This window comes from Rhinatrema bivittatum, chromosome 9, assembly GCF_901001135.1.
Source record: "Rhinatrema bivittatum chromosome 9, aRhiBiv1.1, whole genome shotgun sequence".
NCBI lineage: Eukaryota > Metazoa > Chordata > Amphibia > Gymnophiona > Rhinatrematidae > Rhinatrema > Rhinatrema bivittatum.
In genome coordinates, this window is record NC_042623.1 from 26,797,074 (window position 1) to 26,822,678 (window position 25,605).

The window sequence follows — 25,605 nt, forward strand, 5'->3', positions numbered from 1 at the left end:
AAGGGAACAAAAAAGAAATACTTTTAAACAGAAGCTCTTTAAAATGAGCACAGAGACCTTACTGCTCTCCCTAACAGACAACATAATCAAGGGAACTGATACTGGTACTTCTTACCTTCTTGCTACGCTTGGACATCTCTGCAGCTTTCGACACTGTTAATCACACCATCCTTATCAATATCCTCAGTAATATTGGCATTACTGGAACTGCACTCTCCTGGCTCAAATCTTACCTACAAAATCGCCAATTCACAGTCCTCTCAGATAACAATGAATCTGACGCTATTTGTTTGGATCAGGGTGTTCCCCAGGGCTCCTCTCTATCCTCAACCTTATTCAACATTTACATGCTTCCCCTCACCACCCTCCTAACTAACCTTGGCATCAAACACTTCATCTATGCAGATGATGTGCAAATTCTCTTCCCCTTCTCTGACTCTCTCCAATCCGCTCTCCAAAACTGGGATTCATGCCTTACCGCCATCAACAAACTCCTCACTGGCATGCATCTTGCCCTCAAACAGAACTCCTAATCATTTCCTCAACTCCCTCTTCCGCCTCTTCCCCCATCTCACTCCCGCAACCTGGGTGTTCTCCTTGACAACCAACTCTCCTTCAAACCCTACATCAAATCTCTCCTAAGTGACTGCTACTTCAAACTACAAACTATCAAAAAACTCAGACCCCTTCTCTGCATTTCTCAGATTTTCGCACAGTACTCCAGTCTATCTTATTCTCCAAAATAGATGACTGTAATGCACTGCTCCTTGGCCTCCCCTCCGACCACACCAAACCTTTGCAACTTCTTCAGAACGCTGCAGCACGTATTCTTTCTAACATTAGAAAAAGAGACCACATCACACCAACCCTCATCCAGCTCCACTGGCTACCAATCCAATCACGTATCCTGTTCAAAACACTATCCCTCATCCACAAGAGCATTACTAATAAAAACCTCCAATGGCTCTGGCCCCCCCATCCTTCCTCGCTTCTCCACAAGACCCACCCGTCCTGCCCTTCAAGGAACTCTCCGCACTCCCTCTATTAAACCCTACAAACTGATCTCCACAATGAAGAGGGCCTTTTCCCTCGCCAGCCCCACCCTTTGGAACTCCCTCCCTCCAGATCTGCGCACAGAGACATCCACACCTAAATTAAAAAAGAAACTAAAAGCATGGCTTTTTCTTCAGGCCTACCCGTCCACCAATCCCTCCACATGATTGTTAGCTGAAATATTTGTGACTGTTCTCTGATTATTTTTTGTTAATTTTTGTAAACTAGTTTTCCTCATTCAGTTATTGCTTCTTGTTTTCGCTGTTAACTAGAGTTACCGTTCCATGTAAAGGCCTTTGCCTATTAGGTCTAAGTTAATTGTAAACCGATACGATGTGCAAATGGTTGTCGGTATATAAAAATGCCAAATAAATAAAATGCTGTAAGAAGTGAAAATTCAAATAACCTTTTCTTGCAACTGCAAATTACTGGCTCTTTCCCATATTACTCAATTTAAGCATACTAGACAATTGATCCATACTGGCAGTAATCACCATCTTCTCTTCTAAGGTAAACATCCCTAGCTGCCTTGGTCTTTCCTCATAGGATAAATCTTTCAATCCCTTGAATAAGTCAGCCATTGTTTATTGTACAATTTCTGGCTCTACTGCACCTTTATACAGGCTAAATCTAACAAGAAGTGACACCCAGCACAGAAAGCACCTACTTTCTAGTACATCCGGCACAAAAAAAGCAGACTTCCTATTTCACACATGTGCATCTACAATCCACAATGTCGGTCCTTAAAAAATAAATACACCTACAATTGTGTCAGTTCTCATGTCCTAATTATCTGGTATGGACAGGACACCAACCCAAAGTTACAGGGGGAACAGGACAATCATAGTGACCTCAAACCACCTTGTCATTCAGAAATTATGCTAACCAGCAGTTTATGAAGTTACATGATCTCTGCTGCATGCAATTCCATTTCCAGCTTACAGCAACCAAACCTACATACAATGGCTTGCAAAATTATCTGACCCCCTAAAATGTCAGATGTGTGGATTACAAATGATATTTACACAGTTTGTTCCAGATAGTATGTTTATTGCAAACCAGTATTTTCTTAAAGTACATTTTCCAAGTCACAATTCATTATTTCTCTGCATTTTATTACAATTTAAAACTGAAAAATGCTGCTTGATAAGTGTTCAACCACTGTGCTGTGGAAGCTCCAGATTTCCACAGATGAAAAATATTGCCCTAACAACTGGCTTTAAAAAAGGTCAGCTTTTCTGGATTAAAAAACCCTAATTCTAGTACCATTGCTCAGACTGTGAATTTGAAGGAAAGCTGTGAAAATGAAGACCATAGAGCATTCTAAGGAAATTAAAGATAAACAGGCCGATACAGTAAAGTGCGGCCGCGGTTACCCTGCTTCTAACCCGCTTTCTACTCACAATTTGGCCGCGTTAGCCCAACCCGCAATTCACTATCCCTTTTACCCCATCCTTACCGCTTCTTTAAGTCAACGGGTACCCCTTTCTGCCCGCGGCATGTATATGAGATATAAATGATCAGATTAGCTATTCCCCCCCCATTCAGTAACGCGCGCCCCGACTATCGCCTTTTTAACCTGCAGTTTAGCCGCGCGTTTAACCTGCTAATTTACCGCCTACCCCTACCCCTGCGTTAGAGGCAGGGGTAAGGGTAGACGGCAAACTTTCCCCCAAAAGAAAACCTAAAAACCTAAAATCCCCTCCTCCCGAAGCGACTGGACATGTAAAATATGTGAATAAGTGTAACCAACTTATTTTGTTTCTTTTTCAGCCCTTTCAGCCTTCTCTGCTGTCCTCCGGAGGGGGCAGCCGGCGGCGAAAGCGGCTTCCAGTGGCCCCCGCCGGCAAAGATGGACGAACGCACGCCCGTAGTGCACGGGCGTTCAAGCCAGTGAAAGCAAGCGTGCGTGACGTACGCCGTGACGTCACGCACGTTCATTTGCTTTCATTGGCTTGAGCGCATGTCAATTTGGGCGCTCTAGCCAGCGAAGCGCATGACGTCATATAAAGCGTCTATACAGTAAAATGGATTGCGTTCATGGACGCGTGTTGGACACGGCTTGAATTTGCATTCGATTTTAATACAGTATCGAGCGGTAGGTGAGCCGGGCTGTGCGTGCGACAAACGCGGGTGCGCCTGGCACTAACGCAGCTCTTCCTACCTCTCCTTACTGTATCGGCCCGAAAGTTAGCTCACAGCAACTTACTTACAACATAACTTAGATGTAGCTCTTTGACATCCACCTTCACGGCTTAAAAACCATAGGAACCACGTTAAAATTAAACATTATGTATGCATCCTACCTAATAAACGAAGGATGACCGACATGCCGCAAATGCGCAGTAGAGACCAGCTCTACCGCGCATGTGCAGGCGAGCACGTTGGTCTGAGCCGAAAAAAAATGGCGGCGTCGAGTGGCAGCGGCGTCCGGTGGTAGCGGCGGCGGGTGGCAGCGGCGTTGAGTGGCAGCAGCGGCGGCGGCGTCCGGTGGCAGCGAGGGCAGCGAGGAAGAGTGGCCAAACCTATTGTCGAGTCAAGCGTCCTTGTTCAAGCAATAATGCGATGTGAATGTATGGAAAGAACTCCATGTAGAACCTTGCAGATCTTCTCCATGGTGGCTGATATTAGGTGTGCTACTGATGCTTCCATGGTTTTCACTATGAACCTTGACTCATGGCTCAGAGTCAGGCCTGCCTGGGCATAACTGCAGGCAATGCAATCTGCTAGCCAATTTGAGAGAGAGTGCTTTTGGCAATAAGAAGTTACTATTTACCTGATAATTTCCTTTTCTCTAATGGACATGTTAATCCACGACCATGGGTTATGCACCCCTACCAGATGGAGACTGAACAAAGCTGATGTCACAGTATATATACCCCTGCTCTGGACATCAGCCCGCCAGTATTCTCTGCAAAAGCCAACCGTGAACAAGCTAACTATATTTGATTATAACCATTAACAGACAGCCACTCAGCAATAGGAAACACTGAGCTCAGCCAAAGAGTGTATCACCACTAATCTGGGACTGAAATTGACACTTACCAATTATCCCCAGAATGCAGCCACTCAGGACGACAGTAGAACCACAAACTGGCAGCTAAGGGTGGGAAGATGGATTAACCTGTCTTCACTAGAGAAAAAAAAATCAGTTAAAAAGGAATTTTTCTCATTTCTCAGCATTCAGACAGGTTAATCCACAACCAGTGGGATTACCCAAGTTACTCCCAAAAAGGGTGGGAGGCTGCCCACGGTCCAACCAAGAAAGCACACACAAAGGCTGCATCCTCCTGATGGTAATAACCCAGAAAACACATGTAAGGAGGCTCAACAAATTTCGATGGGAGACAAAGCTCCGCCATGACACTGCCTGAGCCCTAGTGGAATGAGCCCTAACTTGCTAAGGTAATTGTTGCTCAGCATCCACATGCGTGACTGTAATAACTTCCTTAATCCAGCGGGCTATTGTAGCCCGCATCGCCGGCTTACTCAGTTTACAGCAACCGTGGAGCATGAACAGACGGTCAATCTTCCTAAGAAGTCTAGAAACCTCCAAATACTTCAAGAGATGTCACTTGACATCTAAAGTCTGCAACAGGCGATATTCTTCCACATCTTTCCCTATCCAGCATCAATAGGGAAATCAATTTATTCAAGTGAAAGTCTGAAACCACTTTTGCAAAAAGATGGAACAGTTCATAGCTGGACCACCCTCAGAGTCACTCAGTTCCCAGCAAGAAAAAGCCTGCAATTCAGAAATTGTGGGTCAGATTTTAAAAAGCATTTACTCGAGCAAAACTGGTTTTTGCTCGAGTAAATACACTTTACTCAGGTAAGTGGGCTTTTCAAAATTGCTACAATATATGCCATTGAATTGTCCATAGGATTTACTCAAGTGCACTTTACTCGAGTAAATAGCTTTTGAAAATTGCTACGATAGTATGTCACATTTACATGCGTAACTCCTTTGAAAATTACCCCCACTATGCGCAGAACAAATTGCCACCAGAAAAACTGTATTCAAGGTAAGTAACATCAAGGAGAGGGTATGCAGTGGCCGAAAAGTGGGACCCAGCAGATAATCTAGAACCAGATGAAGGCTTCACAAGGGCACTGGCATCCGCATGGGAGGACAAAGATGCTTCACCTTTTTTAAGAACTGGGCCACATCTGGAGGGGCCGACAAGGGTCCTCCATTCAGCTGGTCTTGGAAACATGCAATAGCCGCCACCTGTACCTTCAAGGAATTAAGAGCTAAGCCCTTAATCAACCCATTCTGCAAAAAGTCTAAAATGAGTGGGATCTTAACCAAGCAAGGAAGAACCTCTCATTTCTCACACCAAGCCTCAAATTCTCACCAAACCCGAACATAGGCTAAGGAGATTGAGAACTTCTGAGCTTGAAGCAAGGTGGAACATAAATGCTTCAGCAACCGAGCCCTTTCAAGGGCCATACCATAAGAAAATTGAGTCAGATCCTCATGAAGAACAGGCCCCTGTCACAACAGATCTCTTTGGAATGGAAACCGGAGAGGAGAGCCGAACAAGAGTCTCCACAGATCTGCATACCACGGCCTTCTGGGCCAATCAGGAGCCACCATCTCCATATGCATCTCGATCCTTTGAACCAAGCTGCCCAATAAGGGACAAGGGGGAGAAGGCATACAGAAGCTTGCCCTTCGACCACTCCTGCACTAGAGCATTGATGTTCTGAGACTTTGAACTCGCCTGTGACTGAAGAAACAAAGGACCTTCATATTACGTGATGTCGCTAGCAAGTCTAGATACAGTAGGCCCCAGCAGCCCACTATGAACTGGAATGCTTCGTCTGACAATTCCCATTCTCCTGAATCCACACTGTCTTCTGAGAAATAAAATTGGCTCACACTGTCTTTTCCCCACAATGTGGGAGGAAGAGATCTCTTGGAGATGTACCGCTGCCCATACCATAAGCTAGTCTATTTCCTGCAACACTTGTTGACTCCTGGTGCCTCCCTGGCAATGGATGTAAGCCACTCATCACATTGCCTGACATCACGCGGACTGCTTGAACCTGCAAGCGGTTGGCGAACTGCGAGCATGCCAACCGAAAGGTACACGCTACCAATCGATGCTGCAGAGTGACTCCTCTGCACTCCACCGCCCCTGCACCATCAACTTGACAGTGAGCCCCTGCCCCCCCACTCTGGAGGCTTGCATCTGTTGTGAGCACCAGCCAGACCAGAGCTGGCAAGGAAACTCCCTACAACCACTATGTCAGTTGAATGCTGACCTCCACTGCTAACTGAAGCCATATTGAGTAGCCCCACAACTATTGACTCCACCGGGTAAGCAGTGTGCGCTGAAGTCGACACATATGTGCCCTTGCCCGAGAAACCACCTCTAGGGTTGCCGTCAAACAAAGCATCTGCAGGTAAGACCATATCATTGGGCGAACTGCTGCTATCAATAGTCATACCCGAGTCATCAGTTTCTGAATGCGTATCTCCGGCAGAAAAACCCTACCTTGCTTCGTGTCTAAATTACCAAGACACTCCAGTGTCTGGGAACAGCTGTAAATTACTCGACCAAGTTCACCACCCAACCTTACACAAGGCTTGAAGACTCTCCTCCAAGCTTTTGATCCACATTAGTCAGTCTAGGTACAGGATGGCATTCTGGTCCACCTACCTCAATGCTGCGGCTACCACTACCATGACCTTGGAGAAGGTTCTGGGTCGGTGGCCAAACTGAAGGGGAATGCTCACAACTGATGTTGTCACTTCTAAACGGCAAACTGCAGAAAACGTTGATGCTCCAGACGAATGGGAATATGTAGATACACCTCTAACAAATCCAGAGATGTAAAATTCCCCCAACTGTACTGCCATTATCACCAAGCTTACTGTTTTCCATGCGGAAACGAGTCACTTACAAATGACAATTGACTCCCTTCAAGTCCAGGATGGGCCAAAAAACCCTCCTTCTTGGACATGACAAAATTAATTGAACAACGGCCCGTATTTTCTTGTGATTTGAGTACTGGAATCACGGCCCGCAAGCTCAGGAGCCTCAACAATGTAGTCTCCACTGCCTGCAACTTTTGTGGGAAGCTGCAGGAAAACTTCATGAAGACACCCAAGGAACGGTGAGAAATTCTAGAGCATAGCTGTACCTTATCACCTCCAGAACCCAGTGGTCTGATGTGATCCTGACCCACCTCAGATAAAACAGTGATAGACAACTCATCTCTTGATCTGGGAGGTAGGTCAGTACACCTTCATTGATGGGGTCGGGAGGCATCGCTACCCGAGCCTGCGCTACCAGGGCCGAAAGGACTGAAACCCACCCAAAGGTCTATCACTGTGAAGCCGCTCCCCTGTAGGATCAAAAACGTCTGAAACCCCTATTTTGGCCTCTCGTGCTTAACAAGCACAGCACCTGCTTCTCATCTTCTGGCAACAGAGGAACCTGGGACTCACCCCAGACTTTTTTTCCAACTCACTCCCAAATATAAGCAATCCTTTAAAAGGCAATTTTGTAAATTTAGATTTTGAAATTGCATCAGCTGACCAATTCTGCAGCCACAGCTGATGTCTGGCTGCTATCACCAAAGTCACCCCTCTAGCAGAAATACAGGCCAGGCTGCGGCCCGCATTCACCAAAAAGGCAGCTGCCAGTTCCATCACTGCCCTGGAATTTAAACTAGTCTCATCAACCTCATAAGATAGAAACAAACAAGCACAAGCCACTAGGGAGCAGCAATAAGCTATTTGCAAATTCATTGCCACTGCTTCAAAGGCCTGCTTAAGGATAGCCTCAATTCTATCTTGAGTATCCTTCAGTGCCATTCCTCTTACTATCAGAATGGTCGTCCTCTTGGTGATGGAACACACCAGCACATCCACTTTCAGAAAACACAACTGCTTTCTTGCCACTGGATGCAGGAAGTCCAGACCTTCCAAGGTTTAAAGTTTGCTTCTGGAGCACCCCATTCAAAATCAATCAACTCTTGAATAGCATTTATTAACGGGGAAGAAACACACTGCTTTACTATAAGTAACCAAAACAGGATTTTTCTTTGGTTCAGACACGGGATCAGAACCCGGTACTCCCAGCATCTTCAATGTCAGAGATCAGAACAAGTAACTCATCTCTATGAAAGAAGCACAACATTGTTCTATAAGGTTCCAACCCTGGAGGAATTTTCCTATCCTCCAGGGAGTAAGGATCACCTTCCTCATCCATGCCATCTGGGTCCCCATCAGTATAACATGCAACAGCCTAAGATGCCTTCCAACGTCCACTTGCAGCACAAGCCTTCCGGGATTCTGCAGCCTGAGATCCTGAACTTTCAGGTTTGGCTGGTTCTGCCGAATGTGCCTGTAGAAAAAAAAAGACTGCGGCACCTGAAAAACTTCTACCCAAGAGAAGGCGACAGGGTCCATACCAAAACCAGGGGTCTGTTTGGCACCCACTGAATTGCCCTCCCCCTGCTGATGAACCAGTTAGGGGAGTCTCTAAAACAGGCAAAAATCAACAGGTCCCCCTCTGGGTCCATTCCTGCAACCTGTTGGGAAGGGCCGGGCTCAGCAAAACCAGTTAGACAACTTGCCCTGAGCCTCCAAGCAGCACTGACAAAGGTTACAGGGGATTCCCAGCTGTGATGCTCGAATAGGGAAAGCTGTGCAAATCGCAAGGCAGTTAGGCTTCTTTGCTATCAGTGACATGGAAAAAAAGATCGTCCAGAGGCAGCACACTCAACACAAGTGTTGAACAATTGTACGTCCAACAGTGACTCCATACCTGGCAAACCCGGACAAGACGCCCAAAAGTTAGGATACCTCGTGTAGGCCGCGACAGCCTTCACATTCTTTTTCTGCACAAGTCGCCCGCGAAACCAGTACCTGCACATCCAGGCTGACCATCCGTTTGGACCATGTGGCTCAGCCTGGATGCACAGGTGCGAATCAACGTCAGGCACTGCTTTCACAGGCGGCTTGCGCAGAAAAAGCACGTAAATGCTATCGCGGCATTCTAGTTAAGCCTGAGAGTGTGGCCTAGCCCAAAGGCCCGCTCAACCCGCCAGAACTACCGCAACTCCAAGTCGCCCACAGAGACGGGAACGCACATCAGATCGGCATGCAGAGGCTCGGAGACCAGAAACAGATGAGGGGAGAAAAGACAGGTTTAGGGATTTTTTTTTTTTTATTATTTAAACTCTCTACCTGAGCTCAGCCTGTCCAGGCTGAGTACAGAGTATGTATCTGGCAGTAGGGAAAGATGGTTAATACCTTCACTGCTGTGCATGGCTTCCTGCACCTGCTAGCCTCTCAGCTGAATCTCTCCTGGCAGTTAAGTCAATGCCAGGAACTGGCTACCAGACCGAGGCTCTCGACTGAGGGAAGAATCATGAGATATCACCTCAGGAGAATTCAACTGAGGGAGGGACCATAAGGTATAACTCAAGGAAAGTGGTGACTGATTAATCTTTAAAAAAAAAAAAAAAAGCAATCCCCAGTAGGGAGATGCACATTTACCATCTACTAGAGATAGAGCTGGAGTAACGCTGATGTCATGGAATATACCTTTGTTCTGACATCAGTCTGCCTGTATTCTCCATCTGCTGGTAGAGGTGAATTAACCTGTCTGAATGCTGCAAAATCTCACATTTGATAGCATCAACAAAAAGTTTGTGTATTCTCCAGAAAAATCATCTTTATATTGGGACCACAAGAAATCTATAAACTTCATGGGACACCCCCCCCCCCCCCCTGCCATTAACCTCCACCCCCAACCTGCATAATAGATGTAAAGTATTTCAAAAGTATTCTTGTGTTCTGAGAAAATTTCAAGGAAAGTAGAAAGTAAAGAAGTAGAATTTTATCCCAGAGGGAAAGATAACGTTTTGCATCCCGATGTATGTTAACATACATAATATGGCTAAATTGGGGGGGGGGCGGCAGCGCTTCAGGTTAGCAGCACTATAAGACAGTACTAAACACACCTTGGAAAGAAATCTTTAAAATAATTCAGCAATTCAAGTGGCAGGGTTCTGCAGATGGTATACACCCCAGGTTCTGAAAGAATTAAAAAATGAAATTTCAGACCCATTAGTAAAAAGGTGTAACCTAACGTTAAAATCATCTGATGTACCTGAAGACTGGAAGGATGGCCAATGTAACCCCAGGGGTGATCCGGGAAACTATAGACCGGCGAGCCCAACTTCAGAGCCGGGAAAATTCATGGAAACTTAAAGAATGAAATCACAAAACATTTAGCTAGACATGGTTTGATGGGACAAAGCCAGCATGGATTTACCCAAGGGAAGTCTTGCCTCACAAATCTCCATTTTTTTTGAAGGGGTGAATAAACATGTGGACAAAAGTGAACCGGTAGATGTGGTGTATTTGGATTTTCAGATGGTGTTAGACAAAGTCCAGCATGAGAGGCATCTAAAAAAACTAAAATATCATGGGATGTTCTTTTGTGGATTGCAAGCTGGTTAAAAGACAGGAAACAGAGAGTAGAATTAAATGATCTGTTTTCACAGTGGAAAAATGTAAACAGTGAAGTGCCTCAGGGATCTGTACTTGGACCCGTGCTTTAATATATTTATAAATTATCTGGAAAGAGGTACAACAAGTGAGGTGATTGGCTCTGCAGATGACAAAATTATGCAGAGTAGTAAAATCTCAAGCAGATTGTGATGAATTGCAGGAGGACCTTGCAAGACTAGAAGATTGGGCTTCCAAATGGCAGATGAAATTTAACATGGACAAGTGCAAAGTGATGCATATAGGGAAAAATAACCCTTGCTGTGGTTACACAATGTTAGGTTCCAACTTAAAGAGTTACCACCCAGGAAAGAGATCTAGGCATCATGGTGGATAATACAATGAAATCATCGGCCCAGTGTGTTATGGCGATCAAAAAAGCAAACAATGTTAGGAAGGGAATGGCAAATAAAACGGAGGATGTCATAATGCCTCTCTATCGCTCCATGGTGAGACCGCGCCTTGAATAATGTGCGCAATTCAGGTCACCGCAACTTAAAAAGGATATAGTTGCACTGGAGAAAGTGCAAAGAAGGGCGACCAAAATGATATGGGGCATGGAACGGCTGCCCTCTGAGGAAAGGATAAAGAAGCTAGGGCTGTTCAGTTTGGAGAAGAGACGACTGATGGGGGGATATTCTAGGGTGTTTACAAAATCATGAAAGGACTTGAACAAGTTAATGTAAATCAGTTATTTACTCTCAGATAATAGAAGGACCAAGGGGCACTCCATGAAGTTAGCAAGTAGCTCATTTAAAACAAATCAAAGAAATTTTTTCACTCAGCGCATAGTTAAGCTCTTGAATTCATTGCCAGAGGATGTGGTTACAGCAGTTAGTGTAACTGGGTTTAAAAAAGGTTTGGATAAGTTCCTAAAGGATAAATCCATAAACTGCTATGACTGTAATTAATAAGCAATAGTAGCTTGTGATCTATCTAAATGTTTGGGTACTTTCCAGGTACTTGTGACTTGGATTGGCCACTGTTGGAAAAAGAATACTGGGCTTGATGGACCCTTGGTCTGACCCAGTATGGCATTTCTTATGTTCTTATGTTAAACTGCCTTAATGGCAGCTCTGACTCCAGGCTGGACACTTTCAGATAACAGTGACTTTATGGCTATTTCCTTAACATTAGCTAGGGTGTGCCAAAGAGACCAGAGGTCAGCCAGGGAACACAGAACAAATGTCACCTAAAAGCTGAAGATGATTTTAATTTTATTAACATTATTTCATCCAAGCAAAGGGTATAAATTGGTACATTACAGGCCTATACACCTGAAAAGCAGTACCTCATTCTTAAAAATAAAATGCCCCCATGCAAATGACCTGGCTTTTGCTTATGGATTAACCAAATTGATATTTCAATTTTTTTAGACCAATAAACCACCTCAGTTGTGTCAAGATATGAAAAATTATTATTTTTTAGGTTCTATTTTTAAATTTTCCTTTTAAGGGATTTTAACGAAACCCAAACACAGATACAGGGACAATATGTAAAAAATACAAATTAAACTGAGGCAAAATTCCCATCCACATAGAACACGGGGCAGGGGAGCACGAATAAAAAAAAATTACATAAATGAATAAGTCAGCATAACCCATTCTATAAAGCATTTAAATTCATGAACTCAAAATTATATTACTACCAAACCTGACTCCTAGGCACAAGGGTGCTTCCCCTACCAAGCTCAAAAGCATCACAAAAACTGGTTTATCTTTAAGCAAAGCGTAAGATGAATTAGTTCAAAGAAAAATCTGTTCCCTTGATATTGCATGAAGCACTTACAGGGGAATTTGAGGAATATAACTGCCCTTTACACAAATTGCCTGCTAGCACATTTCAAAGAACACTCTCCTTTAACATAAAGCCATCCTAGAAATATCTGTGAATATTTTTAAAAACCCCAAAAAAATCCTGTTTTAAAGAAAATGCAGAACCTAATCACAAGTTTGTTCAAGAAGGAAACTAAAAATCACTCTAGAGATCACCTCCTCCTGTGATGAGACATCTAAACTGTCAGATGACAACAGCAAACCCATACCGCCTTCTACCTAATTAATTTGCCATCTAGCCAGGGATATTAAAAACCACACAAGGGCAAAAATACAGGAGAAACTGTGGACTTAGAGAACATATTTTTTTTTAAACATAACCAATGGAGAGACTGTACTGGATTTCAGGAATCAATCAGCTGTAAATGGTTTTCCAGCCTCTCAGCCTCACTATATAGGGAAAGATGGTCTTTAAGCAAAGTCTGTAGTTTGTAAAGTCACCAACTGACTCCATGGGCTGCTTAACTATGCTCTGCAAGCAGTTGATCTTGCTATTGAAACTTAACCATTGCATCAGCAGTGGAATTGCAAGAGACTGCTATCCATGCTTCTAAGGAAACTGTCCCAATAGCATCCATTTGTTTTTTGGCTACACCTTACAGCTTTGAATCAACAGCTGGGGTGTCAACCAAAGGACTAATTAGTGTCTCCCATTCAAACATCTGCCCAATGAAATTATAGGCAACCCACCATCCGAGTTACACCAAAACCGGCTCCTGAGAGTTCCAAGCACAGCAGGCTTCTTCAGTCAATCGTACAGTGCTCCTATTACGTTTCATGGCTTGTGGGGCCTACTTGCAAGCCGCATCACTCATCTAACACCACCGACCGTCCATGCAGAGGGATGCCACCATCAGGATCCTTCACGGTAGGACCCAATTGCTTTTGCCTCCTCTCAGCATGCTGGACTCAGCCCCTCTTAAAGGGCCTGTGGCAGGATAAGTGCCAGCAGCAACCAATGACATCAGCCTCCCAACTCTATAAAGAACCTTCCAGGACACAGTCTCTGCCTCAGCAAAGGGTCGCTGCATCCTGTGTAGAGTGAGTTGCTGCTTGTCCTGTGTTCCTGATCCCAACCTGCTTCATCCCTCTCAGTCTCCTCCTTGTCTGCCCTCAGACTGACTACAGGATTTAACCCTAGCCTGAACACTGATCATTTCTCCCATCCGCCTGCCTCTGACCCTAGCCTCAACCGGACCCTACACCCTTACCAAGTCCTGAGAGACTCATGCCTAGAATCTACCAGCTCCCGGAACCAGAGGACTCAACCCAAGGGGAAAGGGGATGGTATAGGTGAAGCTCTTGACCAGCCTCCTACCAGGCTAGTCCCGCCAGCTGCCGGTGAGGAACTTCAGGGCCTTCCCTATAGGTTAATCCAACCTCACCACAGCAACAAGGATCCACAAATCTTACAGTTCCTTCCTCCAGCACCGTCTGGGCCTCCTGGCTCCTCCTCAGACACAGGAGAAGTCAAGGTGAGAACTGCTTTATGGAGGCAGTGATGGAGTTTGTAAAATGGGGATCAAAGTTACCTGGGGAGAATTTAGGCATCTCCCATCTGATGCAACTCTCCAATGACTAGAATGACCAGATCTTCTGCTGCTGAACTGCTCACAAACGCATCCCTAGGGCTCTCAACTGGGATGAGAAGCTCAGCTACATAAATCTTTGCTTTACCTTTGTGTTTCACCATTATTAAAAAAGGATTTATAGGAAAAGAAACATCAGATCTCACTCTTTGGTGCACTGGGTGGGCACCATCTTGTATTCCCCTTTCCAGGTTGTTTGGTAACACTCCAAAACCACCCTACACACAATTTTAATTTGTTACAAGGGGATTTCAGATGCTGACAATTGCATTACCAATTTTTCATCCCATTTCCTGTGTTTTGCAGATTAGGTTCAAAGCAATCACCATTAAAACCATTGGAGATCTTGGGCATACTGTTGAATACTTGGCCCAAGAGTAATCTAGAACACCGAATACCTAAAAATATATGCTCTTATACGATGTTCTGTTTCAAATGAGATTAAAATCATTTTCCACATGCCATTCAATTTTAAAAAGCAATGAAAAATAAACCCCTCCCTCTGTTACATATCTAGAAAATTCAACTAAAAAAAATGCCTGTTATTCCAAAAATTGCTTAGTTTTAGATAAAACATGATGCCTTATGACCATCCTTCCCTTGGCAATAAGAGCCCACTGTAGCATTTTATACATAAAGTGATGGCATGCTTTGAGTTCTAGCCCTCAGCACCTTCCATACTTAATTAAAAAGCTGTAAGCAAGAGAGGCTGGCAACATCTTATAGACCAACAGACTCACTGAAGCATAAGCTTTTGAGGACAGGCGTTGCATCTGATCATCTAGTCATTCAAAGCTTTATGCCCCAATAAATCTGTTAGTCTATAAGGTGCCTCCAGCCTCTGCCTCATTTAAAGGTAAATTTTAAAATCCCTACGCGCGCTAGGGAGCATACACGTTACCTCCTAGTACGCAAACATTGTTTTGCAAAAAAGGGGCTGGGCGTTCCTAGATGTCAATGAAATCTGTTCATATTTACATGCACGTATACGCCCGGGTCCCCTTCCACTTAACTTTACTTCTGCTATGGATGGCATGTAAGTCCTGAAACAAAAATAAACTAAAGAGATTAGCAGAGTTTTAAGGGTTGGGGCTAACAGGGTAAAAGGTAGGCTAATTAACTAGGGGGTTTAGAAAGTCCTATCCATTACACGGGCAAACTGGGAACAAACTCGGTAAACTGGTAACTGCGTCGGCATGTGTGTCTACAAAAATCCCCACAATTATGCGGTAGAGGCGGCATTTGGGCACACATGCATGTGACCATATAAAATAGCGTACGTATGTACACACCAACAGCCTATTTTATTCCATTTGCGCATAAGAACATAAGAAATTGCCATGCTGGGTCAGACCAAGGGTCCATCAAGCCCAGCATCCTGTTTCCAACAGAGGCCAATCCAGGCCACAAGAACCTGGCAATTATCCAAACACTAAGAAGATCCCATGCTACTGATGCAATTAATAGCAGTGGCTATTCCCTAAGTAAACTTGATTAATAGCCGTTGGTGGACTTCTTCTCCAAGAACTTATCCAATCCTTTTTTGAACCCAGCTACACTAACCACATCCTCTGGCAACAAATTCCAGAGCTTTATTGTGCGTTGAGTGAAAAAGAATTTTCTCTGATTAGTCTTAAATGTGCTATTTGCTAACTTCATGGAATGCCCCCTAGTCCTTCTATTATTCGAAAGTGTAAATAACAGAGTCTCATCTACTCATTCAAGACCTTTCATGATCTTCAAGACCTCTATCATATCCCCCCTCAGTCGTCTCTTCTCCAAGCTGAACAGCCCTAACCTCTTCAGCCTTTCCTCATAGAGGAGCTGTTCCATCCCCTTTATCATTTTGGTTGCCTTTCTCTGTACCTTCTCCATCACAACTAATATCTTTTTTGAGATGTGGCGACCAGAATTGTACACAGTATTCAAGGTATGGTCTCACCATGGAGCGATATAGAGGCATTATGACATCTTCCGTTTCATTAACCATTCCCTTCCTAATAATTCCCATATCTTCTATCGTTTACTTGTGTGAATTAATAACCTGTCCTTTCTCTTCCTTCTCCGCCAAGTTCTTTTCACCCTGTTATATGTAACTGCCTTTTTCCGCACCATTGTTATAGTTTATGTTTACTACGCACCCCTGTTTTATGTGAACCAGCATGATGTGACTGCTGTCTCGAATGCCGGTATATAAAAATTTGAAATAAATAAATAAATAAATTCCTAACATTCTGTTTGCTTTTTTGACTGCTGCAGCACACTGAGCTGACGATTTTAAAGTATTATCCACTATGATGCCTAGATCTTTTTCCTGGGTGCATATACGGGCATGTGTTATATGGCTGCGTCCTCTGGCGCAAACCAGCATACACATGTGCCTGCTCAGCTGTTTAAAAAGTTACCATCTTATGGTTTAAGAAAATTCAGTTTAGCTAACCAGGGGTAGGAAAATGGAGAAAAGCAATCCTGATGGATTACTAAATGATGAAAGCTGGCATACCACCAGCAGTCTTTAGTGTCTCATGCAAAAACAGAAACTTAACACCCTTAAATTGAAGCCACATCACTAAGCAAATCTGCATTACACCCTATAGCTTGATTCTTCAAAACAGACTGTCTGCTGGATCTGTTGCTTCCTCTTCTGGTCTGAAGCCTAGTTCTCTTTTCTTGCCCCAATAAAATTTTATTACAACTACAATTTAAAGGAATAAGATGCTCTCCTATCATATTTTCACACACCTATTTTTAAAACTCTAGCCCATCATTCTTCTACATCTCAGTACAATTACTATCAGGGCTTATGATAAATATAGAAGCACCTCAGTTTAGATTCATAATAATGATAAAGCCTCAAAAATAAAATACTGTCTCGATGGCACTGTGGTAGTGCTACGTACTGCATACGAGAGACCAGAGTCTGCTCTTGGGAAATGGAATGCTAGAGGCAATACTCATATTCCCTGAAAGGAGAGCTGCACGACTCTCAGCTACTGTTCATCATCAACACCTATATACACACAGAACAAGAAATGTTTTATCTAGAACCTGAATTATGTAAAAAACAGTTATTTGTCAATGCTGAATGAGGCCCTGCACATAACACAGCAAAGTGAATTTACCAGGTGCCCATAAGCTTGGAGTTACGCAGTTTTTGTTTTAAGAAAGGTCTGTAGTTTTAAAGTTGGAAAGGAACAATAAAAGGAGTGAATGGGCATTATGGTCTTTAACTCCTATTATGTTCTAGGCTTTTATGTTTAAATAAACTGATTCTGGAACGCAGGGGATGCTAGTGCATATTTGAGCAACATGATGATGAAAAATCACCAGCTATTAGAGTGAAGTACTTTAACAGGGCACAAATAATTAGAGAGGAATACCAAATGCGAGCATATAGCAAAAGGTTTACTTTGACCTTTAATCCTGAACCACTGTTGCTTTGCAAAACCCAGGGTGAAAGTTTCTTTATGTAAAAAACCAGGAAAAGGGCTGCGAGGTTGTGTACACAAGGAATTATGTATACATACTATAATGTGAATTCTAAAAGCCATGCACCTGCCAAAATCAGGAGATGGCGCAAATATAGCATATGCGCGTGTCCACCTGATTTTATAAGCCACCCACAAGCATACACAAATACAGATGAACAAATCTCTCACATCAGGGATTAAAAAAAAGGTGGGATGTGGGTGGGGTATGGGCATTCTAGGCAGGGCCAAGAGGTATGCATGCAAATAGCTATGTGCCCAAGTGTAGTTGAGTGCAAATTTACTTTTGCTATGGAGAGGGTGTAATTATTTATAAAACTATTTTCAGGCTTCTCTGCAATGCTTGAGGGGGTCTAGGTTAAAGGGGGGGGGGGGGGGTTGGAGGACCTAGCTCTAGACTGGGCAAATTGGTGGATGAACTGGTGCTGGAAACGTGCGAATATAAAATTCCATCACTTGGTGTCCCAAAGGGCACCAAGCAAATAATTAGAAGAGCTGATCAGTGCTTACTGGGGATATAAAATATTATATGATTAAGCAGTCAGTAAAACCGTACTATTTTGTCATTTAACAGTTTAAAAATATCCAGTATTGCTCTTTGTGGCAGGAGATGGGCTCAAGTTATCCTGTGGCTGACTTTTAGGGTCTCCTTTCCCGATGTTCTGTGCAGCTCTGGGGCTATTAGCAACCTTTGCATATGTTTCTTTGTAATTTACTTAGGACTTGTATATTAGAAAAATAGTGCTATAAGTCATGAAACTAAAATAAAAATAAATGGTTAACTCTAAATTTCAGTATTTAAATGGTTCGCTTTTGGAAATATTTATATCCAGGGATGGTAACTTTCAGACACACACATATATATACATGTGTATATGGGCGCACAGCCAGATACTAGGCATTTCATATCCCGCACAAGTGATAAAATAGCCCTGTTGCATGTATGTGTGCTCCTAATTTTAAGCTTACTCCCTACTCTTCCTTCAGCATCCAACCCGAGTGGAACCTGCCCCAAATCCACTCACTACCATCATCAGTATGGAGAGACAGAAGTTGAGATGCCATTAACATTTATAGCTGCCTAGAGCCCTTCCCCAAATCCCTCTCCATTCACCAAACCATCCAATAGTCCTGAGTGGAACAAACAAGGGTTCCCTCCAGAACATGGTTAGAAGTATGCCCTTGCACCAGTCAATAAATGCTGAGTGGTGATTCAGATTCCATTCCTTAAGGTAAGGGCTATAAACATTGCCCCCATACATCCTCAGCTCCTGCCTGACCAAGGAATGGTAGGTCTAAACCTTAAGCCTCCTGTCTGGCAGCATTGCTAAGCCAATGTTACAGTCCTTATCTTCACCTCTAAAACTCTAACTTACTAGTCCATAAAAATAAGACTATTTAATTTTGGTTCTCCTTGCTCAAGTGCCCCACTATATTAAATATTTAAATATATATTTAAATATATAATGGCTTATTCCACTGTTCTATGATGCCATGAGAATGCATAAGACAACAGTTCAAAAGATATTCTATATCTAACATGCAGCATGCAAGCCTGTTTTAATAAAGAAAAGTTTACCATTACAGAGGCATTTCAATTCATATATTATTTAGGTAAAACAAGAAGGCTCGATGTAGTAAACTGTTTTCCATAAACATAACATGAGAGAACACCCCCCCCCTTAGTACATACGGACCTTAAAAACAAAGATGGGATTCACTAAAGATGCTTACCACTGCCACCTAATGAAAGAACTCCATCATTAGTCACAATGGAAGTGATACAACTTGTAAGAAGACAATCTGAACGACCGGGTGGTAGTTTAATTTAAGTAGCATCTTTCCCATATCCCCGATTGTCTGTCCAAATTTGTTAGGTCTTTACAATACATTATCTTCAATTCAGATTTCAAAATGGGCAGCATTGGTCTCAACAGGCTTATAAAATAAGAAATAATTTTAAAGTGATTGGTTTCCATCCTCCAGGGGTTGTTTTTGTTTTTTTTTGTTTGTTTTGTACATTTTAAGTCTGCCAGTGATTTCTGGTCCCTGCTTTGTCAGAGAAATTCAGCCATGACACAAACAGCTGTACCTTAAGCTCCACATTAGCATTTATAGCATGGCGACTTATAATGCATGACAGCACTATTAAAACATAAGTGAAGCCCTTAGGTGCCGTACCTCCTCCCCCCACCCAATGAAGGCACTCCGGGTGCAAGTACTCACTTGTAGGTGAGGCCATCCGCGATGGCAAAGAGCTGCTGGGCAGTGAGACCATCTTCTGGGACATAGCCCGTGCCTCCGCTGATCAGATAGTCGGCCATGCTGCAAGAGATTGAAGAGCAAGGGGGAGGATTTAAAAGCGAGCAAGCGAACACAAAGCGCGCCGAGGGGAGATGCTGCGCGGAGAGCAGCGTGGCTGGGACACGTCGCCTATCCGGGGAGGCACAAGAGTGAAAAAAGAAGGCGGAAGGCTTTCTTAGGTTTTACCGTCTAGGTTGACTGTAATCCGCTGAGATTGGTGGATCAGCGAAATAGAAATTGTGGGGAAAAAAATAAATATGTACTCAGAGAAAGCAGAAACGGCGCGGGGGGGGAGGGGGACATCAAGAGAACTTCCCTTAATAGTAGATATGTTTACATTCCCCAAAACGTGGCGATTTGAAAACCAATTCAACCAAGCCTTTTCTTATTCATAGACACCTATGCAGATCATATAAAATTTAAAAAAAAAATGTAAAATTAGAAAATAAAAAAAAAGAGGATTGGCACACACGTTGTCAACAGCAGGATAAAGGATCCTTCCGGGAAAGAACAGAGCGTAAGCCTCCCCTCCTTTAGTCTGCTACGACTACACGTGAAGCAAAGGATGGCAAACGAGGGAACTTCCTGAATACTCCGTGAAAAAAAATAATTTTTTATAACAAGAAAAAAAAAAAAGAGACAACAGAAGAGGGAGCCTGAGTTGGCGGGGCAGGGAACACCGCGAGCGCTGCTCTCCCCGCGCGCTACCCGCAAGACGGGGGGCTACGGAGCACAGCCCTTAACCTCCCAGCACGCCGCCGCCGTCGGGCGCGAGACGAGACACACACACACACGCGCGCGCGCGCGCCAGGAGAGAACGGTTGGAAAGAGAACGGCTACCGCTTCTCAGGCAGGCGATGAGGGGCTTCTACCACTAAAAGAATCACCCTGAAAACCACAAGCTAAACTAAAGAGCGACTCGAAAACCTCCGCCTCTACGATTATCAGTCTGCGATGAGAAAAAGGATATAAGCCTGTGTCTACCCGTGAAATGGGACAACTCCCTCAGCTACAGCTTCCCTCATCATGCTCAGCCCTCCACTGACGTAACGACTACATCTCCCCCCTCCCCTCCTTGGCCAACGGTGGGCGTGGTGGAAGGGGGGAAAAAAAAAAGCCCGCGCCTGCGCAGTGCCGCCACGTGGGGAAAGACGAGCTCCTGCTAGAAGGCGCGTGGGTGTGTTCATCAGGATTTGAATTTGCGGTCTCCCTTATCCTCGAGGAAGGTTAATTTCTGGTCTTGGCCACGGCCAGATTTTGGGTTATTTTGCCGCCTACCACCGGTACTAAATGTATGCGCCGCTTTAGGAGGTAGCTGTACCACAGCATCCTCCTCATTCGACCGCTCAACCCTATTGATCCCGTCTCTTCCTGCTTCTGTGCCTGCGCGGTAGTAGCCTCTCTTTTCCCCACGCCATGCAAATCTTTTTAAATTTAAAAAAAAAATGGAAGAAAAGAAAAGTTAAAATTACAAAATAATAGAAAAGTACAATAGCAGAGCCATGGGTCAGGTCCATATTTTCCCTGGTCAGATTTCTTTTCTGGCAAGGTGGCAGGACACCACTTATTTTGCTGTTACAGGTGCTGCTGCTTCTGTTAGCTGCACTGTTATGCAGAGCTTTTCTTACTTATTTTGTTTTTGGAAATGGATTTTTTTTTCTGTCAGCTTTGGGAAATATTCACCTCCGATATCGTTGTATGTTGTCCCCCTTACTGCCCAACAGCATCATAAGAATATAAAAAGTGCCATGCTAGATCAGACCAAAGGGCCATGGAGCCCAGCATCCACATCGTAAATGACGGCATATAAAGATCACATGATTCTTCCCGTCTGCCAGGCAGTGGCCAACCCCAAAAGATAGATCCAATTTCTTGCTCACTTCCTCTGACAAGAGGTGGATCTCCGAGTTGCCTGGTTAACTTATAGATTCTTCTTCCAGGAACCTCTCCTAACCCTTTTTTAAACCCAGCTATGCCCTGACCACATCCTCTGCAACGACTGCCACAGCTCGGTTGTGTGTTGAATGAAAAAATACTTTTGTTTTAAATCTGGTACCTGTTAGTTTCCTGGAGTGCCTCCTAGTCCCAGTGGGGCCGATGCAATAAATTTGCATAGAAAGCGGGCGCTGAACAGTCAGTGCGCGCTTTGTTAACACGCCCCAGGCACCCCCAAGGAGGCACCGTGCAATATTTAAATTAGGAGGCCGTATTAGCAAGGAGGCACTAGGGCTTCCACGACCCTAGTGCCTCCTTGCTAACAAGAACACGATTGGTTTTTGTCGGCAAGGAAAACTGACGCCAAGTTTATCGGCATCATGTTTCCTTACTGGCAGACGGCAGTCATGAAAACCAACATCGATAGGCCTGGCGTTGATTTTCCTTACCGGCGGACAGCAGTCATGAAAACCAACACCGATAAACTCATCTGCGGGTAAGGAAAACAGATGCCGAGGGTTCAGGAAGCAAATGCTTGTCAGTTGAGTGTCCGTTTCCTGAACCCCACTGTCTATATTTTTTTTAAACTTTGTTTCTTGAATTTTTCATCCTACTTACTATCACAATCAGGCCCATACAGAAAAACGCACGGGAGAGCTGGCGAGTGCCCGCTCTCCCAGCACGCGCACAGGCCACTCTCCTGGGTGTGCGATTCAGGAGGGTGGCCTATGCAAATTAGGGCCCGTGGTAAAAGGAGGTGCTAGAGACACTAACGCGTCCCTAGCACCTCCTTTTTGACAGGAGCGGCAGCTGTCAGCAGGTTTGACAGTTGACGCTCTATTTTTCCAGCATCAGTTCTCAAACCCGCTGACAGCCATGGGTTCGGAAAACGGACGTCGGCAAAACTGAGCGTCCGTCTTCCAACGCGCGGGCCAATTTTTAATTTTTGTTTACTTTTGGGGCCTCCGACTTAATATCGCCATGATATTAAGTCGGAGGGTGTACAGAAAAGCAGTTTTTAATGCTTTTCTGTACACTTCCCCAGTGCCAGCCAAAATTAACACCTTCCTTTGGGTAGGCAGTAATTTCTGAAAGTAAAATGTGCGGCTTGGCTGCACATTTTACTTTCTGTATCGCGCGGGAATAACTAATAGGGCCATCAACATGCATTTGTATGTTGCGGGCGCTATTAATTTCGAGGGGGAGGGGGGTTGGACGTGCGTTTGACGCGCTATTACCCCTTACTGTATAAGGGGTAAAGCTAATGCGTCGAAAACGCGCATCCAAACGCGGGTTAACAGTGCGCTCCACCCGAGCGCACTGTACTGTATCGGCCTGAACGATAGTAAGTAGGAGGCAGTACAGAAAAGCTGTTTTTTCCGCTTTTCTGTTCTTGTTTTAGATGCGCTCAGCTATTAACGCCTGCTCCAGGCATGAGTGATATTAGATTCACACCGCTTTGGACGTGCGTTGAATATGCGCAAATTCCCTTATTACATTAGGGGATTGATTAGCGCCTATTCAACCCACGTCTGACTGCGGGTTAACAGTGCGCTCGGCTGAGCACACTGTATTTCATCGGCCCCAGTGTTATTTGGAATAATAACTAGGCATTTCCTATTTATCTGTTCCACTCCTCTCATGATTTTGTAGACCTCTATCATATCTCCCCTCAAATGTCTCTTCTCCACGATGAAGGGCCTTAACTTATTTCGTCGTTCTACATAAGGGAAATGTTCCAACCCCTTTACTATTTCTGCTGCCCTTCTCTTTACCTTTCATAATTATCCTTTTTGAGATGGAGACTGGAGTGACCAGAATTGCACAAAGTTATCAAGGTGCAGCCACACCATTGACACCATTGATCTATTCAGAGCATTATGATTGTTCTCCATTTTATTCTCCATTCCTTTCCAAACAATTCCTAGCATTTTGTTTGTGGATTTTTGGGGGGTTTTTTGACTGCTGCTGCACCCTGAGCTGAGGATTTCAACTTACTGTCCATCATGATTCCAATATCATTTTGCTGAGTGGTTACTCATAACACAGAATCCAGCATTCTGTATGTGCAGTTGGGATCACTTGTCTTCCTCCCCTTTACCCTCTCTTCTCTCCCACGCAGCAGCATTTCTTGTCTCCCCAACCAGCATTTATCCTCATTTCCCCCCCATGCAGTTTTCCTCTTTCTCTCCTCCCACCCGCTGCCCAACAACTTCCCTCCTCTCTACCTCCACCCATTTTCCTGCATATCCCACTGCCCAGCATCTCACTCTCTCTCCCTCCATTGCCCAGAAGCATCCATCCCTCTCTCCCCCCCCTCCCAATACTCATGGCTCAGTCTAGGTTTTGGCCCAGGCAGTGCTCAATTCTACTCCTCCTACAGCGTAATATCTCTGTGTGGCGCATGGCCTGACTGGCTCCTATGATCTGCTGTTGCCAGACACTTGTATCAGCACTTTTGTGCCCGTGTGGAGACCAACGGGCCGATACAGTAAAGTCCGCGGGAGAGCGGACGAACGCCCGCTCTCCCGGCGCACGCACTGGCCCTTCGCTGGTGCGCACGATTCTCTATTTAAATTAGGTGACGCGGTAGATCCGGGTAAAAGGAGGTGCTAGGGACACTAGCACTTCCCTAGCGCCTCCTTTTTGCAGGAGCGGCGGCTGTCAGCGGGTTTGACAGCCGACGCTCAATTTTGCCAGCGTCTGTTCTCGAGACCGCTGACAGCCACAGGCTCAGAAACCGGACGCTGGCAAAATTGAGCGTCCGGTTTTCGGCCCGACAGCCGCGGGCCGAATTCAAATTTTATTTTATTTTTTTACTTTTTTTACTTTTAGGGACCTCCGACTTAATATCGCTATGATATTAAGTCGGAGGGTGCACAGAAAAGCAGTTTTACTGCTTTTCTGTGCACTTTCCCGGTGCCGGAAGAAATTAGGGCCGACCTTTGGGTCGGCCCTAATTTCTGAAAGTAAAATGTGCGGCTTGGCTTCACATTTTACTTTCTGTATCTTGTGCGCATACCTAATAGGGCCATCAACATGCATTTGCATGTTGAGGGCGCTATTAGGTGCTGCAGGTTGGACGCGCGTTTTCCTCCCCTTACTGAATAAGGGGTAAGGGAAAACGCGCGTCCCAGAGCAGGCTGACAGTGCTCTCCATCGGAGCACACTGTACTGTATCAGCCTGCAAATGACTTACAGACACATAATGCATTGGGCTAGATAACAGAAGAGGCACAACATATATAGTGTAGTATATTTTTAACCCAAAATCTCAAATAAATCTAAAGAACATTTTTTAATTTTTAATCAATGCCACAGCATTGGTGGGAAGGGGCGTGGGATTGGGATAGAATGTATGCTGGTGCACCTTCACTGTGGCTTAGCACCTCTCCCTCACAACTTCCCTCTTCAGGTGTTCTAGCTAATGTATGGTGATGCTTGCAAAGGATATGATAAGTACCAGCACAGCAAGGGCCTAATTAACTTTTATAGTGGTACCAAATAACTGCAGTGTTTATAAAGTGTCTCTGATTGTACTCGCTCCTGCTTGACTTATTTAATAATAATTTTTTTTTAATAACTACTTATTTAAGAAAAACTTGTAAAATGAGGGTTATTTACAAACTATGCAAAAAATTAAGAAAAAGGTTTAGAAATAAAGGCATTTTTTTCTTTAAAACATACTGTATTTTCAGTTACTTTTAAAAACATGCAGCCACTTTCCAAAGTTTAGATACATGGGATTTTTCTTGAGTTCCAGAACTTTTAAAGGACTTCCTCCTGTCAAGCAAATTTTGCACCTCCAAAATTATTTTTCTTTCACTTGTTTTAACAAACTCTGATGCATTCAGAATTGGATTTTA

At 44.2% G+C, this 25,605-nt stretch overlaps 1 protein-coding gene across 5 annotated transcripts in view; it reads right to left on the minus strand.

Moving 5' to 3' along the window:
* Positions 1–25,605, minus strand: part of IMPDH1 (inosine monophosphate dehydrogenase 1) — a 303,033-nt gene that overhangs the window by 232,719 nt on the left and 44,709 nt on the right. For 2 of the 5 annotated variants that reach the window (XM_029615228.1, XM_029615232.1), the window contains exon 2: positions 19,727–19,825. In XM_029615228.1, coding sequence (XP_029471088.1) covers positions 19,727–19,825 — 99 coding nt within the window. The other 3 variants (XM_029615229.1, XM_029615231.1, XM_029615230.1) reach the window with 3 other exon arrangements.